The sequence below is a fragment of the Prionailurus bengalensis genome, chromosome A3 (assembly GCF_016509475.1).
Source record: "Prionailurus bengalensis isolate Pbe53 chromosome A3, Fcat_Pben_1.1_paternal_pri, whole genome shotgun sequence".
Lineage (NCBI taxonomy): Eukaryota > Metazoa > Chordata > Mammalia > Carnivora > Felidae > Prionailurus > Prionailurus bengalensis.
Window position 1 is genome coordinate 89997564 of NC_057354.1, and position 22755 is coordinate 90020318.

Below are 22755 nucleotides of genomic sequence, written 5' to 3' on the forward strand. Positions count from 1 at the left end.
TATACATATTACATCTTCCCTTCTCTTTTAGTTTTCTTGAAGAGTTAATACTTGATACTGTACTTCCGTACCTTATAATTTACTTCTCAACCCATTTAATTTTCTATTTAGCTTCTTTTTTGAAGCTTACCATTGGGTTTAGAACAGCAGTCAGCTTAGTGAAAAGAATTCAGAATTTGGAGTTAGAATTAAAAGGTTAAAGTGCCTGTTTTTGTTACTTACTCCCTGTAGAACTCTGAAGAAGTTATTTATCTACCACTCAAAATGTCTGAGGACTGAAAATATTGGACATCACTGGGGAGCTTGTTACAAATGTAAAACTTCAGATCCCACCCTATACCTATTGATCAGATTCTGCAAGTTTACAAGATCTCCATATTGAGAAGCAGTCTTATATCTTCATCTTTGAAACTTAATTTCTTTATATGTAAAGTGCAGATGGTCCCCCACTTAGGATGCTTTGACGTAGGATTTTTCATCTTTATGATATGCATTCAGTAGAAAACATACTCCAAATAATGAATTTTGATCTTTTCTTAGGCTAGCCATATGTGATATGATATTCTTTTGTAATGTTGGGCAGTAGCAGTGAGCCACAGCTCCCAGTCAGCTATGTGATATAAGGGTAAAAAACTGATAATGCTTACAACCATTTTGGACCCATAAAACCATTCAGTTTTTCACTTTTAGTACAGTATTCAGTAAATTACACACCTATTATAAAATAGGTTTTGTGTTAGGTAATTTTGCCCAATTTTATGCCAATGTAAATGTTCTGAGCATGTTTAACTTAGGCTAGGCTAAGCTGTGATGTTTGGTAGATTAGATTATTGTATGTATTTTTGACTTGTTTTCAGTTTCTGATGGGCTTATTGGGATGTAATCCCATTGTAAGGTGAAGAAGATCTGTGTAGATAATACTTGTTGTATATATCAACCATCTTGCCATCATCCAACATACCCTATGTTTTACCATTTATTGTTTGTTTCCTACTGTTAGAATGTAAGTTTTGTGAAGCAGAATTAGAGTGTAAGCTTTGTCTATTTGTTTATTGCCCTATTTCCTGTATCTAGAACAGTGATAGGCACAAAGTAAACATTAATTTTTTTGAATGAACAAATAAATAAATACATTTGTTGTCAAATCTTGTTATTTCTATTGCAGTCATTTACTTTCTACTGCAGTTTAGAATTAGAATTACTGTACAAATGTAGAAATTATTGTTGTTGCAGAGAGTTCTGTTAGATAGTGCCACTTACACTTTTGCATTCCCTTTCCAACCATCTTGCATCTGTATTTCTGCAGTACAGTTCTGATCCAATCTATCAACAGTTCCCCATGTTATCTAGAATTAAGTTCAAAATCCTTAGTGTAATTTTTAGATACTTTATAGTTTCATATAGTTAAAAAATATTTATCTTTTTCAGGGTACATTTATTGGAAGAATCATTTAAACCCACTGCATGTATAGCATCCATCTGGGCCCTCCTAGGACTTGAGGGAAAGGGGAAACCCATGAAAATAGGTTGATGATCCTTTGCTATGCCATGGAATAAAGTATTTTGTCTCTGAGGAGTATCATGTCTTTTGCTGGCATATATGACTAAATAACAGGCTAATTTACTAGCTTATAATTTAGGGTGAGATTAAGGCCTAGACTGGATAGCATTTTCCTATCACATTAAAAATTCTTGAAAAATCCAAATTTTAAGATCCACATAATATCGTATAAAATGGATATGCTGCTATTTTTCTTAATGTTTATTTATTTTTGAGAGAGAGAGAGAGAGAGACAGAGTGTGAGTGGGGGAGGGGTGTGTGGGGGGGGGTGGGAGACACAGAATCTGAAGCAGTCTCCAGGCTCTGAGTTGTCAGCACAGAGCCCGACATGGGGCTTGAACTCCCGAATGATGAGATCATTACCTGAGCCAAAGTCGGACACTTAACCAACTGAACCACCCAGGCAGCCCGATACGCTGCTGTTTTTAAATGGTACTCTATTGTTGAATATTTAAATCATTTCCACATTAGTCTGCTGTTGTAAATGGCTTTGTAATTAGTACCTTTATAAATATATGTCTCTTTGATGAGTGTTTCTTTAGGATTTGGATTCCTTACTAGAAGTGCAAAGGTCATAGGAAGGAAAGCTTACTTTATTTCTTTTATGCATAAAAGAAGTATTTCTTAATTAAAAAAAATAATAGTATTAACAAATCTTTTTAGGAGATACTTCTAAAGGAGGCACAGCTGAAATTACTCAGTCCACCTTGAAACCAGGCATCAGAGATTCAGATATTGGATCTCATTTTCCCTTGTTCCCTGAGGACTTTCCTCAGTTGGCTTTGAGGTTTCCTCAAGAGACTACTATTGGTCCACATACTGATATACTCAGCCAACAAGCATTGGATAGTCATACAACTGAAAAGACTCTAAAAGTTTCAACTGTTCATGAACTAGCTGACCAGAAGACTGGAATATCAACAGTGCCCTCTAGTTCCTACTCACAAAGAGGGAAGCCTGGTATTTTCTGCTTACAGTACTTGCCAGGTCGTCATCTAACTGAAGAGGCTCCAAAAGTTTTGGCTGTTCCGGGACCTGCTGACCAGAAGACTGGCGTACCGACAGTCTTTCCAAGTTCCTACCCACTTGGAGAGAAGCACAGTATTTTCTACTCGCAGGCCTTGCCAGACAGTTATGTAACTGAAGAGGCTCTGAAAGTTTCAGCTGTTCCTGTGTCTGCTGACCAGAGGACTGAGAAAATAACAGTACCTTCTACTTCCTATTTACAAAGAGAAAAGCATGTTAATTTTTCCCAGCAACAGTCATCAGGTAGTCATCTAACTGAACAGGCCTTGAAAGTTTCAGTTGTGTCTGGACCAGCTGGTGAAAACACTGGGATACCTATATTACCTTCAATTTCCTCCTCACTTGGAGAGAAGCCCAGTGTCTTTTACCAGCAGGCCTTGCCAGATAGTCATTTAATTGAACAGGCTCAGAAAGTTTCAGCTGTTCCTGGACCAGTTGATCAGAAGACTAGGATACCTGCAGCATCCTCTACTTACTACTCATATGGAGAAAGGCCCCAAATTTTCTGTCAGCAGACATTGCCAGAAAATCATCTACCTGAACAGGCTCTGAAATTTTCAGCTGCTCCTGGATCTAATGAGCAGAAGACTGGGATACCAACGGTAACCTCTACTCCTTATTCACATAGAGAGAAGCTCAATCTTTTCTGCCAACAGGAGTTGCCAGATAGTTCTCTAACTGAACAGGCTCAGAAAGTGTCACCTGTTACTGGATCTGCTGAGCAGAAGACTGGGATACCAACCCTAACCTCTGCTTCCCATTCACATAGAGAGAAGCCCAATCTTTTCTGCCAACAGGAGTTGCCAGATAGTTCTCTAACTGAACAGGCTCAGAAAGTGTCACCTGTTCCTGGACCTGCTGAGCAGAAGACTGGGATACCAACCCTAACCTCTACTTCCTATTCACTTGGAGAGAAGCCCAGTCTTTTCTATCAACAAGAGTTGCCAGATAATCCTCTAACTGAACAGGCCCAGAAAGTTCTAGCTATTCCTGGACCAGATGACCAGAACACTGGGATATCAATAGGGTCCTCTAGGCCCTACTCACTTGGAGAGCAACCCAATATTTTCTCCCAGCAGGTATTACCAGATAGTCATCTAACTGAAGAGACTCTGAAAGCTTCATCTGCTCCTAGACCAGGTGACGCAAAGACCGGGGTACCAACAGTACCTTCTAGTTCTTACTCACCTAGGGAGAAGTCCGGTATTTTCTACCAACAGGTCTTACCAGGCTGTCATCTATCTGAAGAGGCTCTGAAAGTTTCAGTTGCTACTGTACCAGCTGAAATAAAGAGTGGGTTACCATCAGAAGGCTCTAATTTCTACACAGAGAGAGAGAAGACCAGTATTTTCTACCAACAGGAGTTGCCAGACAGTCATCTAACTGAACAGGCTCAGAAAGTGTCACCTGTTCCTGGACCTGCTGGGCAGAAGACTGGGATACCAACCCTAACCTCTGCTTCCCATTCACATAGAGAGAAGCCCAATCTTTTCTGCCAACAGGAGTTGCCAGATAGTTCTCTAACTGAACAGGCTCAGAAAGTGTCACCTGTTCCTGGACCTGCTGAGCAGAAGACTGGGATACCAACCCTAACCTCTATTTCCTATTCACTTGGAGAGAAGCCTAGTCTTTTCTATCAACAAGAGTTGCCAGATAATCCTCTAACTGAACAGGCCCAGAAAGTTCTAGCTATTCCTGGACGAGATGACCAGAACACTGGGATATCAATAGGGTCCTCTAGGCCCTACTCACTTGGAGAGCAACCCAATATTTTCTCCCAGCAGGTATTACCAGATAGTCATCTAACTGAAGAGACTCTGAAAGCTTCATCTGCTCCTAGACCAGGTGATGCAAAGACCGGGGTACCAACAGTACCTTCTAGTTCTTACTCACCTAGGGAGAAGTCCGGTATTTTCTACCAACAGGTCTTACCAGGCTGTCATCTATCTGAAGAGGCTCTGAAAGTTTCAGTTGCTACTGTACCAGCTGAAATAAAGAGTGGGTTACCATCAGAAGCCTCTAGTTTATACACAGAGAGAGAGAAGACCAGTATTTTCTACCAACAGGAGTTGCCAGACAGTCATCTAACTGAACAGGCTCAGAAAGTGTCACCTGTTCCTGGACCTGCTGACCAGAAGACTGAGATATCAACAGTAACCTCTGCTTCCCATTCACATAGAGAGAAGCCCAATCATTTCTGCCAACAGGAGTTGCCAGACAGTCATCTATCTCAAGAATCTCTAAAAGTTACAGCTGTTTCCGAACCAGTTGACAAGAAGACTGGAATACCAGTAGTCCCTTCCACTTCCTACTCACAGAGAGAGAAGCCCATTACTTTTTATCCACAGGCCATACCAGATATTCATCTCACTGAAGAGGCTCTGAAAGTTTCAGCCATATCTGGATCAGCTGACTGGAAGACTGGAATACCAACAGTATCCTCTATTTCCTCCTCACATACAGAAGAGCCTGTTAGTTTTTCCCTACAGGCCTTGGCAGGCAGCCTTCTACTTGAAGAAGCTCTGAAAGTTTCAGTTCTTCCTGGACCAGCTGACCAGAAGGCTGGGTTATCATCAGAACCTCCTAGTTCCTACTCACATGGAGAGAAGCCCATTATCTTCTACCCACAGGGATTGACAGATAGCCAGGTACCTCAGGAGACTTTGGAAGTTTCAGCTGTTCCTGGACCAGCTGCCCAGAAGACTGGCTTGCCATCAGAACCTTCTAGCTGCTACTCACATAAAGAGAAGCCCATTATCTTCTGCCTACAGGGCTTGACAGACAGCCAGGTGCCTCAGGAGGCTCTGAAAGTTTCAACTGTTCCTGGACGAGCTGACCAGAAGACTGGGTTGCCATCAGAACTTTCTAGCTCCTACTCACATAGAGAGAAGCCCATTATTTTCTCCTCACAGGGTTTGACAGATAGCCAGATACCTCAGGAGGCTCTGAAAGTTTCAGCTCTTCCTGGACCAGCTGACCAGAAGACTGGGTTGCCATCAGAACCTTCTAGCTCCTACTCACATAGAGAGAAGCCCATTATCTTCTACCCACAGGACTTGACAGACAGCCAGGTGCCTCAGGAGGCTCTGAAAGTTTCAGCTGTTCCTGGACCAGCTGACCAGAAGACTGGGTTGCCATCAGAACCTTCTAGTTCCTACTCACTTGGAGGGAAGCCTATTATTTTCTACCAGCAGGCCTTATCAGATAGACATCTCACTGAAGAGGCTGTTAATATTTCAGCTTCTCCTGGACCAGCAGACCAAGAGACTGGGGTATCAACAGTACCTTCTATCTCTTACTCTCATATAGAGAAGCCAAGTGTTTTGTACCAACAGCCTTTGTCAGACAGTCAGCTTGCTGTAGAAGCTCTGAAAGTGTCAGCTGTTTCTGGGCCAGGTGACCAGAAGACCAGAAAACCAACAGTTACCTCCACTTCGTACTCACATAGAGAGAAAGAGAAGCCCATCATTTCTTATCAGCAAGAATTGCCAGATCTTACTCAAGAGGCTTTAAAAGTTTTAAAGGTTCCTGGACTAGGTGGCCAGAAGACTGGAATACCAGCAGTAACTTCTACTTTTTACTCACATAGAGAGAAGCCTATCATTTCTTATCATCAGGAGTTGTCAGATCCTAATGAAGGTGCTTTAAGAGTTTTAGGCACTCCTGGGCCAGCTGACCAGAAGACTGGGATACAAATTGGGCCCTCCACTTCCTATTCACATAGAGAGAGCCCCATCTTTTCTTACCAGAAGGAGTCATCAGATATTACTGAAGAAACTTGGAAAGTTTCACCTGTTTCTGGACCAGCTAACCAGAAGACTGAGATACATATAATCCCCTCTAGTTCCTACTCATACAGAGAGAAGGACAGTATTCTTTACCAGCAGGAGCTTCCAGATGTTACTGAAAAAGTTTTAAAAGTTTTTGCTCTTCCTGGACCTGCTGACCAGAAGACTGAAATACCAACAGGACCTTCTAGCTCTTACTCACATAAAGAGAAACTCAAGATTTCACCTGTGATTTTACCAGATGTCCAGAAGACTGAGTTTCTAACAGCTCCCCCTAGTTCCTACTCAAAAAGAGAAAAACCCAAAATTTCAACTGTGAGCGGACCAGATGACCAGAAGACTCCGTTACCGACAGTTTTTCATAATTCCTGTTCTCAGAATTTTGAGATTGAGGATATTCTGAAGATTTCACCTGTCCCTGAGCCAATTGTTGTGAATTCTGGGATACCAATACCTCTTTCTAGTTCCTCTTCCCACAGAGAGAAATCTAATATTTTCTACCCACAGGAATTGCCAGACAGACATTTAGCTGAAGATGCACTGAACGTTTCATCAATTCCTGTACCAGCTGACCAGAAAAGTCTGTTACCAACAGCTCCTCCTCGTTCCTTTTCACACAGAGAGAAACCAAATTTATTCTACCAACAAGATTTTCCAGATAGACATCTACCTGAAGATTCTGTGATGTTCTCACGTGGTCTTGGGCAAGCTGATCAGATTACTGGTTTATCAACAGTTACTCCTGGTACTTATTCACATAGTGAGAAGCAGAAACTTGTTTCAGACCATGTTCAAATGCTAATAGATAATTTGGATTCTCCTAACTCCAGTATTATCTCAAGCAGTATGCCTTTAAGTTCTCAGGCTGATGGTAGAGTTATAATAAGTAAGCCAGAATCTTCAGGTTTTGAAGATGTTGGCTCTGTGGAAATTCAAGATACAAGCAATAGTTCCAAAACTCTTAAAGAGATTCGGACCCTTTTAATGGAGGCAGAAAATATAGCACTGAAACGATGCAATTTTCGTGCTCCTCTTGTCCCTTTCCGAGATGTTAGTGATATTTCAATTATACAATCTAAGAAGATGGTTTGCTTCAAAGAGCCCCTCACAGCTGCTGAATCTAATAGTGATTTGCCTCGGAGACAGCCATTTACAGAGGAAAGCCCAAGCAACAAGTGCATACAGAAAGATATTAGCACACAGACAAATCTCAAATGCCAGAGAGGCATTGAGAACTGGGAGTTTATTAGTTCAACCACACTTAGAAGTCCTCTACAAGAAGCAGAAAGCAAAGCCGGAGTGACGTTAGATGAAACCCTTCGACAGTATAGAGCAGCCCAATCCGTAATGAGATCTGAACCTGAAGGGTATAGTGGAACCATTGGCAATAAAATTGTTATCCCTATGATGACTATCATTAAAAGTGATTCAAGTAGTGATGCCAGTTCCTGCTCATGGGACAGTAATTCCTTGGAGTCAGTTTCTGATGTTCTTCTAAATTTCTTTCCATGTGCTTCACCCAAGACAAGTTTGACAGATAGCAGAGAAGAAGAAAGTGTGTCAGAGAGTGATGATTGTGGTGGTAGCAATGTAGACTCACTGGCTGCACATGTCAAAAACCTTCTCAAGTGTGAATCCTCATTGAATCATGCTAAACAAATACTCAGAAATGCAGAGGAAGAGGAATGTCGAGTACGAGCACGAGGTAGGAACTGATTGTTTGTCATCAAGTCAGGTCAGACTTATAAACATTATAGTTTAAGTATTTGTTTAAAGTTGTGTTTGGAATCTGAATTTATTTTCTTATAGAACTGTTAAATGATTACATTTTCCACCACTATTCAGAATAAGTCCATTTAACCAATAATGTAACTCGGTCACAGTATTAATAGTACTAGTCTGATTTTAGTGTCTTAGGTAGGTTCTGAAGCCTGAAGGAGAGTAAGGAGATAGCTTGGGTTTCCAGATTCCTAAAGTACTTACGTTTCCTTAATCCTCCTATTATAGGATTCTCTTTTGAAGGCAGAAAAAACAAAGAAAAGTTTGCTCTGCTCTAAGTCACACTGTATCATAAGACTAAATATACTTCTCCATTTTTCTAATACAATTCTTAGAGCATATTTTAGATATTAGAAAAAACTGAAGTACTTCACACTAAAACTTAGGTTAGAGGTTTAAAAGAGGATGTTCTAATCCCATTAATCTCTAATAATAGAATGCTATTAAAAAAGAAATCTTTAAGACAAAATGGGGAATTAAAAAATTTTTTTTAAATATTCATTAAACATTTTTTTAACGTTCTTATTTATTTTTGAGACAGACACAGAGCATGAGAGGAGGAAGGGCAGAGAGAGAGAGAGACACAGAATCCTTAGCTGGCTCTAGGCTCTGAGCTGTCAGTACAGAGCCTGACGCAGGCTCAAACCTATGAACTCTGAGATCATTAACTGAGCCAAAGTTGGATGCTTAACCGACTGAGCCACCCAGGTGCCCCTGGGGAATTTATTTTAGCAAGCAACTTATAAACACTTCAGGCCTCCTTGGGAATTTTGCCTTGAGATTAACTACTTGTGCCATTCCTTTTATCACTTATGCATATTTTGACTCTCCAGAAAACTCCCAAGTTTTATTTATTATTGTTAAATATCAGCTCTCATGGTAGTAGCAGTAACTGTAACAGGAATGTATAGGGGAGGCAAAGGGATTGTCCTTATTGGAAGGAAGATTAAGATAAAAATAATTGAAAATCATAGAAAGGTGGCATCTTTGGAGAAATACCTATAGAATGTGGTTTTTAAAAGTCACACTTTTCAGTGAGATGATTGTTCTTAAAAACTTCTAATAGTTTGTCATATAATGGAGAACACCTACTTTTTGCCAAGTATTGTGGCAGGCATTTAGTTGGATATATTGATGGTTTTCTGTGTTCTTATAATCACTGACAAATTATGATTTTTGCATTGCATTATCTCCAGTGTGTTTATGTTTTCTTTTCAGCCTGGAATCTGAAATTTAATCTGGCTCATGAGTGTGGCTACTCCATTTCAGAATTAAATGAAGCTGACAGGAAAAAAGTAGAAGAGATCAAAGCAGAGTTGTTCAGTCATGGGAGAACAGCTGACTTGTCCAAGGTATAAAAGAAATCTAGCAATGAAGAAAGAAAATGTGATAAAAGGGTGGTGGAGTTTGTATCTCTTACTTGGGCATTGATGACACCAGCTGAGTCATTAATAGTCTTTGGCTAAAGTGTTAGGAGTCTTATTTCTTCAAAGTTCCTATTTAAGGATTAGACTCAGTAGATTTTGATTAATTGCAAATTCATCTATTGAAAAAACTTACATCCTTAGGAAAATAAGAATAGATTTGCTTTATCATTCGTATTTTCTGTTGAGGGTAATAGCTTGAAGTGCAGATAAAGTCCAGCCATTTTCAGATGTGTATTATCTACTTAAGAACATAAAGCTATACTAGCTTATGTAAAAATGATTTTCATTTTAATAGTATGTATTTTCATCCAATTATGAATTATTTCATACATAGTAAAGAATATATATGAAATGTATATAAAGAATAAAAGAAAAATATGAATAATTCCTGCCTATGGGCTAACTAGCTTGATAAATGGAATGTTACCAAATACCATAGAAGTCCTGTGTGTCCCCTCCCCAGTAACGTCTGTTACTTCCTATCCTGACATGTATTGATTTTTCTCTTGCTGTTCAGTATGGTTTTGAATTCTTTAATAGATGGAGTCAACATGGTGCATATTTTGAGAATTGCATTTTTCATATAGACTTGGGTTTTTGAGATTCTTCTTTGTAGATGTAGGTAGTTTTAGTTTATTCATTTTTAGTGCTGTAAGTATTCTAGTGTATGAATATATCATAGTGTGTCCATTCTCTTGTAGATAGGGCATTTGGTCTGCTTTTATTTGGCTTATTTCTTTTTTGGAAAAGTTTTTTAAAAGGATAAATTACATTGGATTTTAGACTTATGTATATGTTTGAGCTCATCACCACCATCCATCTCCAGAAACTCTTTTCATCCTGCAGGACTGAAACTTTGTACTTATAAAGGTTTCTCTCTATGGTAAGAATATGTTCAGTTTTGTAAGAAACCACCAAGCTGTATATAACTTTGAAAACAAATTTTTTTTAATGTTTATTTATTTTTGAGAGAGAGAGAGACGCAGCATGAGAAGGGAAGGGGCAGAGAGGGAGGGAGACACAGAATCCCAAGCAGGCTTCAGGCTCTGAGCTGTCAGCACAGAGCCCGATGCAGGCCTTGAACTCACGAACCGCAAGATTATGACCTGAGCCACCCAGGAGCCCCCAAACTGTATATAACTTTGTATGTCAACTATACTTCAGTTAACACACACACACACACACACACACACACACACACACACACACACACTTAAATGGGAAAGAGAAAAAAAAACCACCAAACTGTCCCACAAAGTGGCTGTACCATTTTGTATTCCTGCCAACAATCAACAATGAATCAGAATTCCTGTTGCTCCACATCCTTGTTAGCATTTGGTATTGTTAGTGTTCTGGATTTTGCCCATTCTCATAGGTGTATCCTACAACTTGCTATAATCACTTGTATCTTATAACTTGCTATAATTGCTTATTAGTTCCAGGTGTTTTTTTTGTTGTTGATTCTTTCAGATTTTCTACACAGATGATGAGGTCATTTACAAACAGTTTTATTTCTTCCTTCCCAATCTGTATACCTTTTATTTCCTTTACTTGTTTTATTGCATTAGCTAGAAATTCCATTTTGATGTTGAAAAAGAGTGGAGAGACAGAATATTCTTAACTTGTTTTTGGTCTTTGTGGGAAAGCTTCTAGTTTCTTACCATGAAATACGAGGTTAGCTGTAGGTTTTCTGCCAATATGCTTTATCAAGTTGAGGAAATTTCCTTCTGTTCTAGTTTACTAATAGTTTTTATCATGAATGGGTGTTGGATTTTGTCAAATTCTTTTTGTACATTTATTGATATAGTAGTCATTTTTCTTTTTTGGCCTGTTGATGTAATCATATTAATTGATTTTTGGATGATAAACCAGTCTTGCATACCTGGGATAAATTCCACTTGGTCATGGTGTATAATTCTTTTCATACTTTGTTGTATTCTATTTGTTAATATTTTATTGAGGATTTTTGCATTGATATTCATGAGAGATGAGTCTGTGTTTTGTTTTGTTTTGTTTCCCCTGTAGTGTCTTTGTCTGGTTGTGGTATTAGGGTAATGTTGGCCTCATAGAATGAATTGGGAAGTGTTTCTTCTGCTCCTGTCCTCTGAAAGAAATTATAAGGAATTGGTATAATTTTTTCCTTAAATGTTTGGTAGAGTTCACCACTGAACCCAGCTGGGCCTAGCACTTTTCTCTTTTGGAAGATTATTATTGATTCAATGTCTTTAATAAATAGATGCCCATTCAGAATGTCTTTTTGTGTGAGTTTTGGCACATTGTGTCTCTCAAGAAATTGGTCCATTCCATCTAGGTTATCAAATCTATGGGTATGTGGTTGTTCATAGTATTCCTTTATTATCCTGTTAATGTCAGTGGGATTTGCAGTGATATCACCTCTTTCCTTTATGATTTTAGTAATTTGTGTCTTCTGTTTTTCTTTCTGGCTAGAAGCTTGTTGATTTTATTGGTCTTTCAAAGAAACAGCTTTTTGTTTTGTTCATTTTTCTGATTTTTCTGTTTGCAATTTCATTGATTTCTGCTTTCTTACTCATTTTCTGTTTAATTTGGACTTAATTTGCTATTCTTTTTCTAGTTTCCTAATTTAGAAATGTGGGTTATTGATTTTAGATCTGTCTTCTTTTTTAGTATATATATTTAATGCTAAAAATTTCCTTCTATTCTGTGCTTTCCCTGCATCCCACAGGTTTTCCTAAGTTGTGTTTTCATTTTTAGTTAGTATGTTTTTAAGTTTTAGGTTAATATGTTTTAAAATTTTTCTTGATTCATGCTTTATTTAGAAGTAGGCTGTTTAATTTCCATGTATTTAGGGATTTTCCTGTTACCTTTCTTGCTTTGATTTCTAATTTAATTCCATTGTGGTCTAAGAGCAGACTTTATATGATTTTTATTCTTTTAAATTTGTTAAGGTATGTTTTATGGCCCAGAATGTGGCCTGTCTTTGTGAATGTTCCATGTGAGCTTGAGAAATTGTGTACTCTGTTGTTTTTGGCTGAAGTAATTCTACAAATATCTGTTATACCCAGTTGATTTATGGTGTTGAGCTTAACTGTGTCCTCACTGATTTGCTGATAGATGTGGTTTTGTTTTTTGTTTTTTTTTTTTTAAGTTTATTTTGAGAGAGAAAGAGAACATGCACACACATGTAAGCAGAGAGGGGCAGAGAGAGAGGAGAGAGAGAATCCCAAGCAGGCTCTGTGTTGTCAGGGCAGAGCGCAGTATGGGGTTTAGTCTCATGAATCATGAGATCATCACCTGAACTGAGATGAAGAATCAGATGCTCAACCAACTGAGCCACCCAGGCATCCCAACATCTGTTCATTTCTCATAGAGGATGTTGAAGTCTCCAACTATAATGATTATGTATTTCTATTTCTCCTTGCAGTTATGTCCGTTTTTGCCTTGTGTAGTCTAACACTCTGTTGTTTGGCACATATACATGAAAGATTGTTATGTCTTAGAGAAGTTTCCCCTTTGTCATTATGTAATGCCCTTCTTTATCTGCGATAACTTTCTTTGCTTTGACATCTGTTCTGTTTGAAATGAATGCAGTATTCCTACTTTCTTTTGCTTTATTTTAGAATGGTATATTTTTCTCCATCCATTTACTTTATTTTTTTTTATTTTTTTTTTATTTTTGGGACAGAGCGAGACAGAGCATGAACGGGGGAGGGGCAGAGAGAGAGGGAGACACAGAATCGGAAACAGGCTCCAGGCTCTGAGCCATCAGCCCAGAGCCTGACGCGGGGCTCAAACTCACGGACCGCGAGATCGTGACCTGGCTGAAGTCGGACGCTTAACCGACTGCGCCACCCAGGCGCCCCTCCATCCATTTACTTTTAATCTAATTTGTCTTTATATTTAAAGTGGCTTTCCTATAGACAACATGTAGTTGGATCTTGGTTTTTGATTCACTCTGACAACTTTTAATTAGTATATTTTCACTTGAAATAATTGATTTTCAAAGTGATTATTGGTATAGTTGGATTAATATCTACCATATTCACTACTATTTTTTTATTTGTTGCCCTTGTTCTTCATTCCAATTTTTGTCTCCCAGTCTTTCTGCCTTTTATGGTTTTAATTGAGTGTTTTTATATCATTATATTTTCTCTCATTTCTTAGCATATTAGTTACACTTTATTTTTTTTGTGCTTGCCTTAGAATTTGTAAAATATTTACAACTAATCCAAATTTATTTTCACATAACACTATACCACTTCAGGTAGTGTGAGTACCTTCTAATAACAAAATACAGTTGATCCTTGAATAGTGCAGCGTTAGGGGAACCAACTCCCCACACAGTTGAAATTCCGCATATAACTTTGACTCCCCCAAAACTACTAATAGCCTACTGTTTACCAGAAACCTTATAGATAACATGGTTAACATATTTTGTATGGTATGTGTTTTATGTACTGTGTTTTTACAAGAAATGTAATCTAGAGAAAAGATCATTGTTACCATCATAAGGAAAATACATTTACAGTATTGTACTGTATTTATCAAATAAAATCAGTGTGTAAGTGGACCCATGCAATTCAAGGGTTAAATGTATTCCTGATTTCTCCCTCTCATCTCTTGTATCATGCTGTCATTCATTCATACATATATATACACACACATACACAAGCAACATTTTGAACAAACTATTATCTGTGAGATCAGTTAAGAATAAGAGAAAAGTGCATATGTGTGTTCTTAACTGTGTCTTACTCCTTCTTTGATGTTCTTCCCTTTATGTAGATCCAAGTTTCTGATTTGTATTTTTCTTTTTTCTAAAGTACTTCTGTTAACATCTGTTGCGTGGCAGGTCTAATTTTTGTGTGTCTGGGAAAGCCTTTATTCCTCCTTCAGTTTCTTTTTCTTTTTGTTTTTCCTCAATTTTTAAATAGTCATTTATTTCCTAAATAACCCTTTGCTTTCTTTCTTTCTTTTTCTTTTTTCTTTTTTTTTGGTCTTTCCTATGTTAATATATATATTTTTTTAATATGAAATTTATTGTCAAATTGGTTTCCGTGCAACACCCAGTGCTCATCCCAACAGGTGCCTCCTTCAGTTTCAGGGATGACTTCATAGGGTATAGAATTCCAACTCTGTACTTTTTTTTCTTTAACACTTTAAATGTTTTATTCTTTTCTTGTTTGCATAATTTCCGAGGAGAAGTCAGATATAATTCTTTGTTCCTCTGTGGATAAGGTGGTTTTACCCTCTATCTTCTTTCAGTTTTTTTTATCTTTGATTTTCTGTACTTTGAAAATGTTTTACCTAGGTAATTTGGGGTGGCATTTTTCCTGCTTTGTGTTCTGTGAACTTCCTAGATCTATACTTTGTTGCCTGACATTAATTGGGAGGAAATTTTTAGTCATTGTTATTTCAAATACTTCTTCTGTCCCTTTCCTTTTTTTCCTTCTGTTATTTCCATTGCTCATATGTTATACCTGTGATAGTTGTCCCAGAGTCCTTTGATGTCCTATTGTGTTGTTTGTTTTTTAGTAATTTTTTTTTAATGTTTTATTTTATTTTTGAGAGAGAGAGAGAGAGAGCAAGAAAATGAATGGGGGAGGGTCAGAGAGAGAAGGAGACATAGAATCTGACGCAGGTTCCAGGGTCCAAGCTGTCAGCACAAAGCCTGATTTGGGGCTCAAACTCAAGAGCCACATGATCATGACCTGAGCCAAAGTCGAATGCTTAACTGACTAAGCCACCCAGGCACCTATATTGTTTACTTTTTTGAGTCTTTGTTTTCTTTGCTTTTTAATTTTGGCAGTTTTTGTTGAGATATCCTTGTGCTCAGGATTCTTTCTTTAGCCATGTCTGGTCTGGTAATAAGCCCATCAAAGGCATTCTTCATTTCTGTTAAAGTGTTCAATCTCTAACATTTCTTTTTCATTCTTTCTTAGGATTTCCATCCTTGCTTCTTACATTGTCCTTGTGTTCTTGTGTATCCATCAGAGCTCTTAGCATATTATCATCATTGTTTTAAATTTCTGGTCTGATAATGCCAGCATCCCGACATGTCTGGTTTTGATGCTTGCTTTTTCTTTTCAACTAGTTTTTTTGCTTTGTAGTGTGCTGTGTTGTGGTGCCTGTAGCTGGTGTATTACATTAAGAATATGCAGATTACGACCTATGAATAAAGAGACATTAGCCATGCTCACAGGACTGGCAGATAGCTTCCTCGGCATCCAAATTTCCACTTTGGGGAAGTGAAAAATCCCAGGGTCATTTTGATTGAAGATGCAGTTTTGGTACACTCACACAAAGGAAGTAAGGTCACAATGTTTATTACTTACTGATCCCAGAAGGTAGTGGTGGGTGGGTGTGGGTCAGGGCCAGGGCCGCTCAGTGAGCTCTGAGGAAAAGGCAGTCCTCTGTCTTGGGTCATGAACAAGCAGGAGATAGAGAACAGGGTAGCAAGCACCTATTACCTATGAGGTGGTTGGGGCAGAGGTCACTAACTTTTCATGGGCTCAACTCTTAAGTAATTGTTTCATAAAGATGCTTGAGGGAAACAAAGTGGGGACTTCTGGCGGGGAATCTCAAGTTCAGGTCCTTATATAACTGTCCAGACTCTGGGTGTGAGCCGGGTTGTCATACTGTAAAATGCCTAGGCAGCAACTCAAAATAGCTTTTTTTCTCATCACAATTGACCCTGTGATGCCTAAGCATTAGTCTTTAGGGAAAACCATGGGCACTGTCCAGATGGTGGAGATGTTAAAAGCCACTGGCAGAGTTTTGGTCATCTAGCTCATGAAACATTTGAGCAAAGCAAAAATGCCGGTTAACAGTATCAGTAGACAAATGGTAATTTGAAATCCTGTCTGTAACCGTTCTCCCATTTGTCGGGGTCCGGTCAAGAAAATAAATCAAAGCCCATGGATAAGTTTAGGGTAAGTATTTAATTAAAAACTTGGGTAAGATTATGGAATACTTGTACCTTTTGGGCACCTTTTGTAAATTTGTCTAAATTTATCTGGAATTATTAATACATGTGCAGCAGGTGGTGCACTGTACAGTGTATACACCTTTCTTGACCAATAAGAAATTTAAAGCTAAATGCACATCCAAAACTCTGCACTAAAGAAGCATGTTGTTGTTGCATGAAGTCTAGGCTTTGGTGTAGCAGCCCAATGCATTCAGCCAGGGTGGCTGACAGATTGGTGTTTGCCTTAATGATTTGTTGTGTGTGCCTAGTGGTGGTGTTTCCGCGAGGGATAGTAGCAGACCTATTTTCGGCATAATGAGGATGAATACTGAATGTTTTTGACATGAGAGGACAACGAGAGATGGTTTGGGGGTCCTATTTATTAGTTTGTAAGAGTTGTCCCAAGGTGACTGAGGTACATTGGTATGAACACATAGGACTCCCTGGGGACCAGCAAAGAGGCAAATGTGTTGGAGGTTGAGGGAAGAAATGCACGTATGGAGAACCATGTATGTGTGACAGCACCAGGGCACTGGACTTACAGTGGACACTCACTCTTTTATTGTGGAAGTTGGATCTCCTCCTGCATGACTGGGCTGCAAGGCCCAAGACTGTGGGGATTGTGCTCTTTGTGGCAAGGTATGTGTTGTATTCATTCTTGTGGTGTTGGTGCCTGTGCGGATATGGGGAATTACAAAGGGCACCTGTGGAGGCTCCTGCCAGGTGCTACATACTGCACTGCGAAGTGTCGTGCATGGGAGCAGTTGAGTGTGATAGAGAGTGGCCAGGCAAACTGCATACGTGTGTGGGATGTCTTTTGTTGGGCACATGAGGGCAGGGGTCAGTAAATTAGTCGGCTAGGCTACTGGGGAAAAAGTCTTTGTTGAGTTCAGTAACATGCCAAGCAATTACACTGGCTCAAAAAACGATCCCTGGTTTCTGCCCATGGAATAAAAACAGTAAGACTGTTGGAGAGCTCGAAGGGAGGGTTGTGGAAACCTGAGTGGTGATAGTGGGAAAGGGTCTCCTTGGGGTGGTGTAGGGAAGTGACCGTATGGCTCTGGTCCTGTGAGAGTGTGTGTGTGGGGCGCTCTGGTGGTAGCATTTGCAGTCAGAGAGGGGTTCTTCCAACAGAAATTAAATTTCCTAACCCCCAGTAGGAAGCATAATGGGAACCAATCTAATGGGTGTGGTAAGGGCAAGGAACTACGTGAAGTGTTTAAAGGAGCCTCTCTGTAAGTTTATGAGACTTGATAGATACCTTGACCTTTCAAGGTTCAACTGAGGGCAGCCTGGCAGTTATAGTACTGCCTCACACCCAAGCAGCAAGCATTGTAGTAAGCAGGGGAGCCTTGAGGTAAACACATAAAATTTAAGTCTACAAAATACCACTCAAGGAGGACTTATCTTCCCAGTTGTCATCTCTGCTGTTGTGGAAGATTGTGGAGGTAGCATTTGGGATGAAGTTGTGTCCCGTGTCATCATGTACTAAGGTGTTGTTGTCTCTAGTGTTGTTTCAGTGGAGAGAGCCATCCCAGAGGAGGTTGATTGTTCCAGGTATCCACCCAGGAGGGGAATCGGGGCACACGGGAGTCTAACAGGGTCACATAGATTTGAGATGCCCTGATTAAGGTTTGCTTGCATCATCATGAGCAGTTACTGGTATCACAATTCTTAGTAGGCTTTGGGGGGGTTCTTGGGGAAGTGTACCTCACAAATGATTAGGCAGTACTCTCCTCTGAGGCATAAGAGCTCTCCATCCATAAATAATAAAGGTGGGAGGCACATGTGTAGCCTTGGTTTAAAGAAAATTTAGTTGTGTGCTTCTGACAGTTTAATGTTTAGCCCTGTATTGCTAGAGATGAATCCGAACTGCATAAGCTTATCAGCCAGTTAGGGTTGAAATTAGGACAGTGTTAGGACTGGTGACCTTTAAGCATTTGTGCCTTTGGTGCTGTTTAAGATAGCAGGCTTCAACCTCCTAGCTCTTTCCCACGCTTGGTGGCATTTCAGGTGCAGCCACTCTTGGGCCGACTCCAACACCTGTTGTCTTCCATCCTGGGGCGCAGTTGTGGATGAGTGCCATTCACTTCCAGCAGCTTTCTAGTGTTGCCTGTCTGGAATCAAGAAGCCTCATGACCCACGTGGTACAAAAGGCATAGAGTAAGGCCAATAGTAGCAAGCATCTGCATTTTATAGTTTTGTCCTTCTGACTGCTTCCTGAGAATATTATGGGGCCCTTGTGGATCAGCAGCTCATCGCTAGCTTCCTCCAGAGGGGGGTAGGGCCAGGTGTTAGGATCATATCACCTGGATGTCGTCTAATATTGCTACTGTCAACCAACTGGAGTGCCTCTTCCCCCACTTTGAGTGCCACGCCATTCCTTCAGTGGGCCCAGGTGCAATTACTTCCATTTCCTGTGGGGAGGTATGGTTAGGAGAAATGAACCATCTACTGAAGCCACTGTTTTTGGAATTTCAGTTGGAATTTGAATATCAAATGGGTAAGTATGGTCTAGTGGCAACATACAACACAAAATCTGTTCTTCTGGGCCAGAACTGTCTGTGACCAGGGGAGGTAGCCATCTGTTCTCAGGTTGCCAGTGAATACTGGATGGTGAGATGATTGACATTTTAAATCTGTAGTGTTGGAGAAAATGAAAACAATATTCTGTAAGATAAAGGTATCAGGTTACCCTGTGATGATAACCATAGGCAGCATGGCCTGGTAAGCCTAGCTGGTATAAGGAGAGTGGTGTTCATATGTTCTAGAGTTTAAAATGTTTTTAAAGTGCCTATAATAGTAAGGAAGTCCATTTAGGAGTCCATCTGCTGCCTTATAACTTAAGGAGCAAGGATTTTAAAAGACCTTTGTGGTGTTGAATAATGACAGAGGCCTGTAGCTGCTATGGGAGATAAAAGTTTCATTAGATTCCCTGTTGGAAAGCCCAGTGCTATGTTGTATGGGCAGTAAAATGAGATCCTTGATTTGAGTCAGTGTTTTCTGGAGGGCTGAATGGGGGCAGGATAACTTAGAAAAGAGATTACATGCTCCATAGAGCTGTTCCTGGTGCCTGTAGCAAGCAGCAGGCTGGGAAAAGTATCTACACATGTAATAGCGAAGCGTGTAGTGCCTGCTGACAGAGAGCGTGGCCTGTGATACCTGTGAAATCACCCTGCTAACAGCTTAAAGAGGCTATCTCCTTGCAGAACTTAAGCATGGCAGGGAAGTTTTCAGTGTTTGGTTTGGGAGCATAATTCACAATTAAAAATAGTGTGTTTTGCATGGTGTTTTGCAGGGGCGGAGGGCCCAGGCCACGGTGGCAGCAGTTCCCTCATGACCCAAAGAGATACGGTACCATTCAGACAGAGAATAAGGAATATGGAAGTGGTGACTAAGAAAGACTGGAATGGTTGACAGTGGGGAAACTTGTTTTGTGGTAGTGGGTGGAACTGACAGAATTGTTGGTAAAAAGTCAGTGGTTGAGAGCCTCAAACCAGTGTTTGACCTGGGTTTGATCAAGGGCATGTGCCTTGGAGTTAGATGACTCTGGTGTGGTAGTATTTATATGTGCTGAAACATGGGTAACCTTCATTGTGACTGATGCCAGGGCATTGACCCTCCAAATCTGGGGCATCCCAAATGAGACAGCCTTGAATGTGAAAATCACCTGTTGCCATTGGTCCAACCAAACTGCTAGCCTACTAGCAACTGCCCATTATTCAGTGAAAATATGGACAAGAGACTTGTCTGGGCAACTGTATGGCCATTTGTACCACCACAAGCTCCGTAAGCTAACCAACCTTCACTTGCCATATTTGATAAGCATGGTACCACTGGCAGGGTGATACACTGCCACTCTTCCAACAGGCTCCATGGCATACGGTGGTGGCGCTGTCACCCATGAAGAACACAGACTCCCATTCTCATTCCATCAGCTCTTCCCAGAGGCTGCCTCACATCACCAGAAGCTTAGTCAGTGGGAGCACTGTTACCAGTTCCTCAAGGTCCATGGGCAGTAGGCTGAGGATCCAGGAAGCCACATCCTCCTGTAATGTGGAAAGATTTGCCACGTCAGATTTTGCCCATTGTAGAAGCTACCGTTTTCTATTTTAGCAAAGAGGCATCTGTGACCATGTGGGCCATTATGGGCATCCCTTATGCATGATGTAATAGAAATGTGGGGTACACAGGAGAACAGGGTCTTCCTGTCGAGTTGCCTCTGTAACAAAGCCCAATAAGCAGTCAGAATTGATGTTCTAAGGGGTCTAGCAGGCAGCTATGGAGGGCGGCCATCTGGTTTGGAAGCCAAAAGTAACCAGGAAAAGTCGTGTTTAGTCCATAGACTCCAGGATGCATAGTACATGCTGACTGTTGCCTCAACCTGGAAGGAAGAGCCAGGGGGAACCAGGGGTAGGTCTTGACGAATTGACCTTTGTGTCAATTGTGAAGCTTGTTGTAGGGTTTCTCCCTGATGAAATGTAGAGGATTTGTGTGTGGCTGTATAAATGGTGCTAAGTGTGGTGGATAAGTGTGATATGTGAGCTTCCAAAATGTGAAGAAAGCTAAGTCATGTTGGGCTTGCCATAGCAGGGTAGGAGGCTGAATCGTTAACACTTGATGTTTAACCACAAGTGGAATTCTTGGCCTTTAAGAGGCCAATTAATGCCAAGAAATTTAACAGTTGTGGCTAGCCCTTGAATTTTATGTGGTGCAGCAGCCCGACCTCCATGTTGGAGGTGGGTTACCAGCTGTTTTAGGACCTTGTGCACCACGTCCTCCAAAGAATCCCAGATTAGAATGTCATCAATATAGTGCCAGACAGTTCAAGGGGACACTGTAAGGGCATCCAGGCCTTGCTGGCAAAGATTGTATGTAATGGTTGGGCTGTTAAGATAGCTCATAGGCAGCGGTGTAAAGGTATATTGGGTGCCTGTGGCTGGGATTTCTCAGTGATCGATACTAAATAAAACATATTTAGATGCCTCTGTTTTGGGTTAGGGCTAACTCTCTAAGCTCAACACTCTAACTACTGACACAGTAGACCAGCAGCTGGCCTTCCCTATGGGCACGAACGTAGAGGAGTTCTCCTTGGCTCCCAGGTCCTGATAGCCTGTACTTTCATTCCTGTTTGGGGGAAAAGAGGCAGAATCCTACCTTCCTGGTTAGCTCACCTTGGCTCAGTGCTGGGACTTTGCATGTGATTATAACAAATCACCCCCAGACCTGACACCCAGTGGAGTCTTCTTTAGAGACTAATGGGAAACTTACCGCCTCAGACTAGTGCCTGCTAGTTGGTCTCTGCAGGAGAGTCTGACCTTTTATAACACTGACCATTTAGGGGGAGGATTCACAGCAATACCCAGCAGTGGCATAAAGCAGTGCCACAGACCACCAGCAAGCAGTTGTTCCTTCCCAGAGAGACTGAGTAGTTTGGGAGAGGAAGTTAGTGACCAAATCTCAGCTAAAAGGCTCTATATGGAAGTATAGATTGTACCCACAATTCCATCCTGGTTGCCAGTTGTAGCTGGTGTATTAGATTAAGAATATGCAGATTATGATCTGCCAGAGGAGGAGGGACAAGCCACCAATATAGGGCGGCAGGCATCCTGAACTCCCACTTTGGGGAAATGAAAATCCCAGGGTCATTTTGATTGTATATGGCAGTTTTACACTCACACAAAAGAAGGAAGATTACAAGATTTATTACTTAGAGATCCCAGAAGTGGGGGTGAGGATGGGGAAGGCACTCAGTGGGCTGGGGGGAAGGGCATTCCTCCATCCTGAATCATGAGTGAGCAGGAGATAGACAGGAGGGTAGTAGATACCTATTATTTATAAGGTAGTTGGAGCAGAGATCACTAACTTTTCATGAGCTCAACTATAAGTGGTTATTATAAAAGATGTCTGAGGGAAACATAGTGACTTTTGGTGGAGAATCCTAAAGCTCAAGTCCTTGTTTGACTGTCCAGACTCTGGGCATGAGCAAGGTTGTCCTGTAAAATGCCTAGGCAGCAAGTCAAAATAGCTGTTTTCTCATCATATATGTCTTGTACTTTTTTCTTCATAGGTAGACATAATGTTTCAGGTAAAAGGAACTGTTGTAAGTAGACCTTTAGTAATGCGTGGTAAGGCATGTGGAAAGGGTAAGCATTCTGTAGTTCTATGATGAGATTCAGTCTTTTAGTGAGCCTCTACTTCTGAACTGTGATTTAAACATTTCTCAGC

General features: G+C 40.4%; 1 protein-coding gene across 3 annotated transcripts in view; it reads left to right on the plus strand.

The window, feature by feature from the left end:
• ALMS1 (ALMS1 centrosome and basal body associated protein) overlaps positions 1–22755 on the plus strand; it is a 221667-nt gene that overhangs the window by 61383 nt on the left and 137529 nt on the right. For all 3 annotated transcript variants that reach the window (XM_043603693.1, XM_043603694.1, XM_043603695.1), the window contains 2 exons: positions 2225–8080; positions 9373–9506. In XM_043603693.1, the coding sequence (XP_043459628.1) occupies positions 2225–8080; positions 9373–9506 (5990 nt within the window). The remainder of the gene's footprint in view (positions 1–2224; positions 8081–9372; positions 9507–22755) is intronic.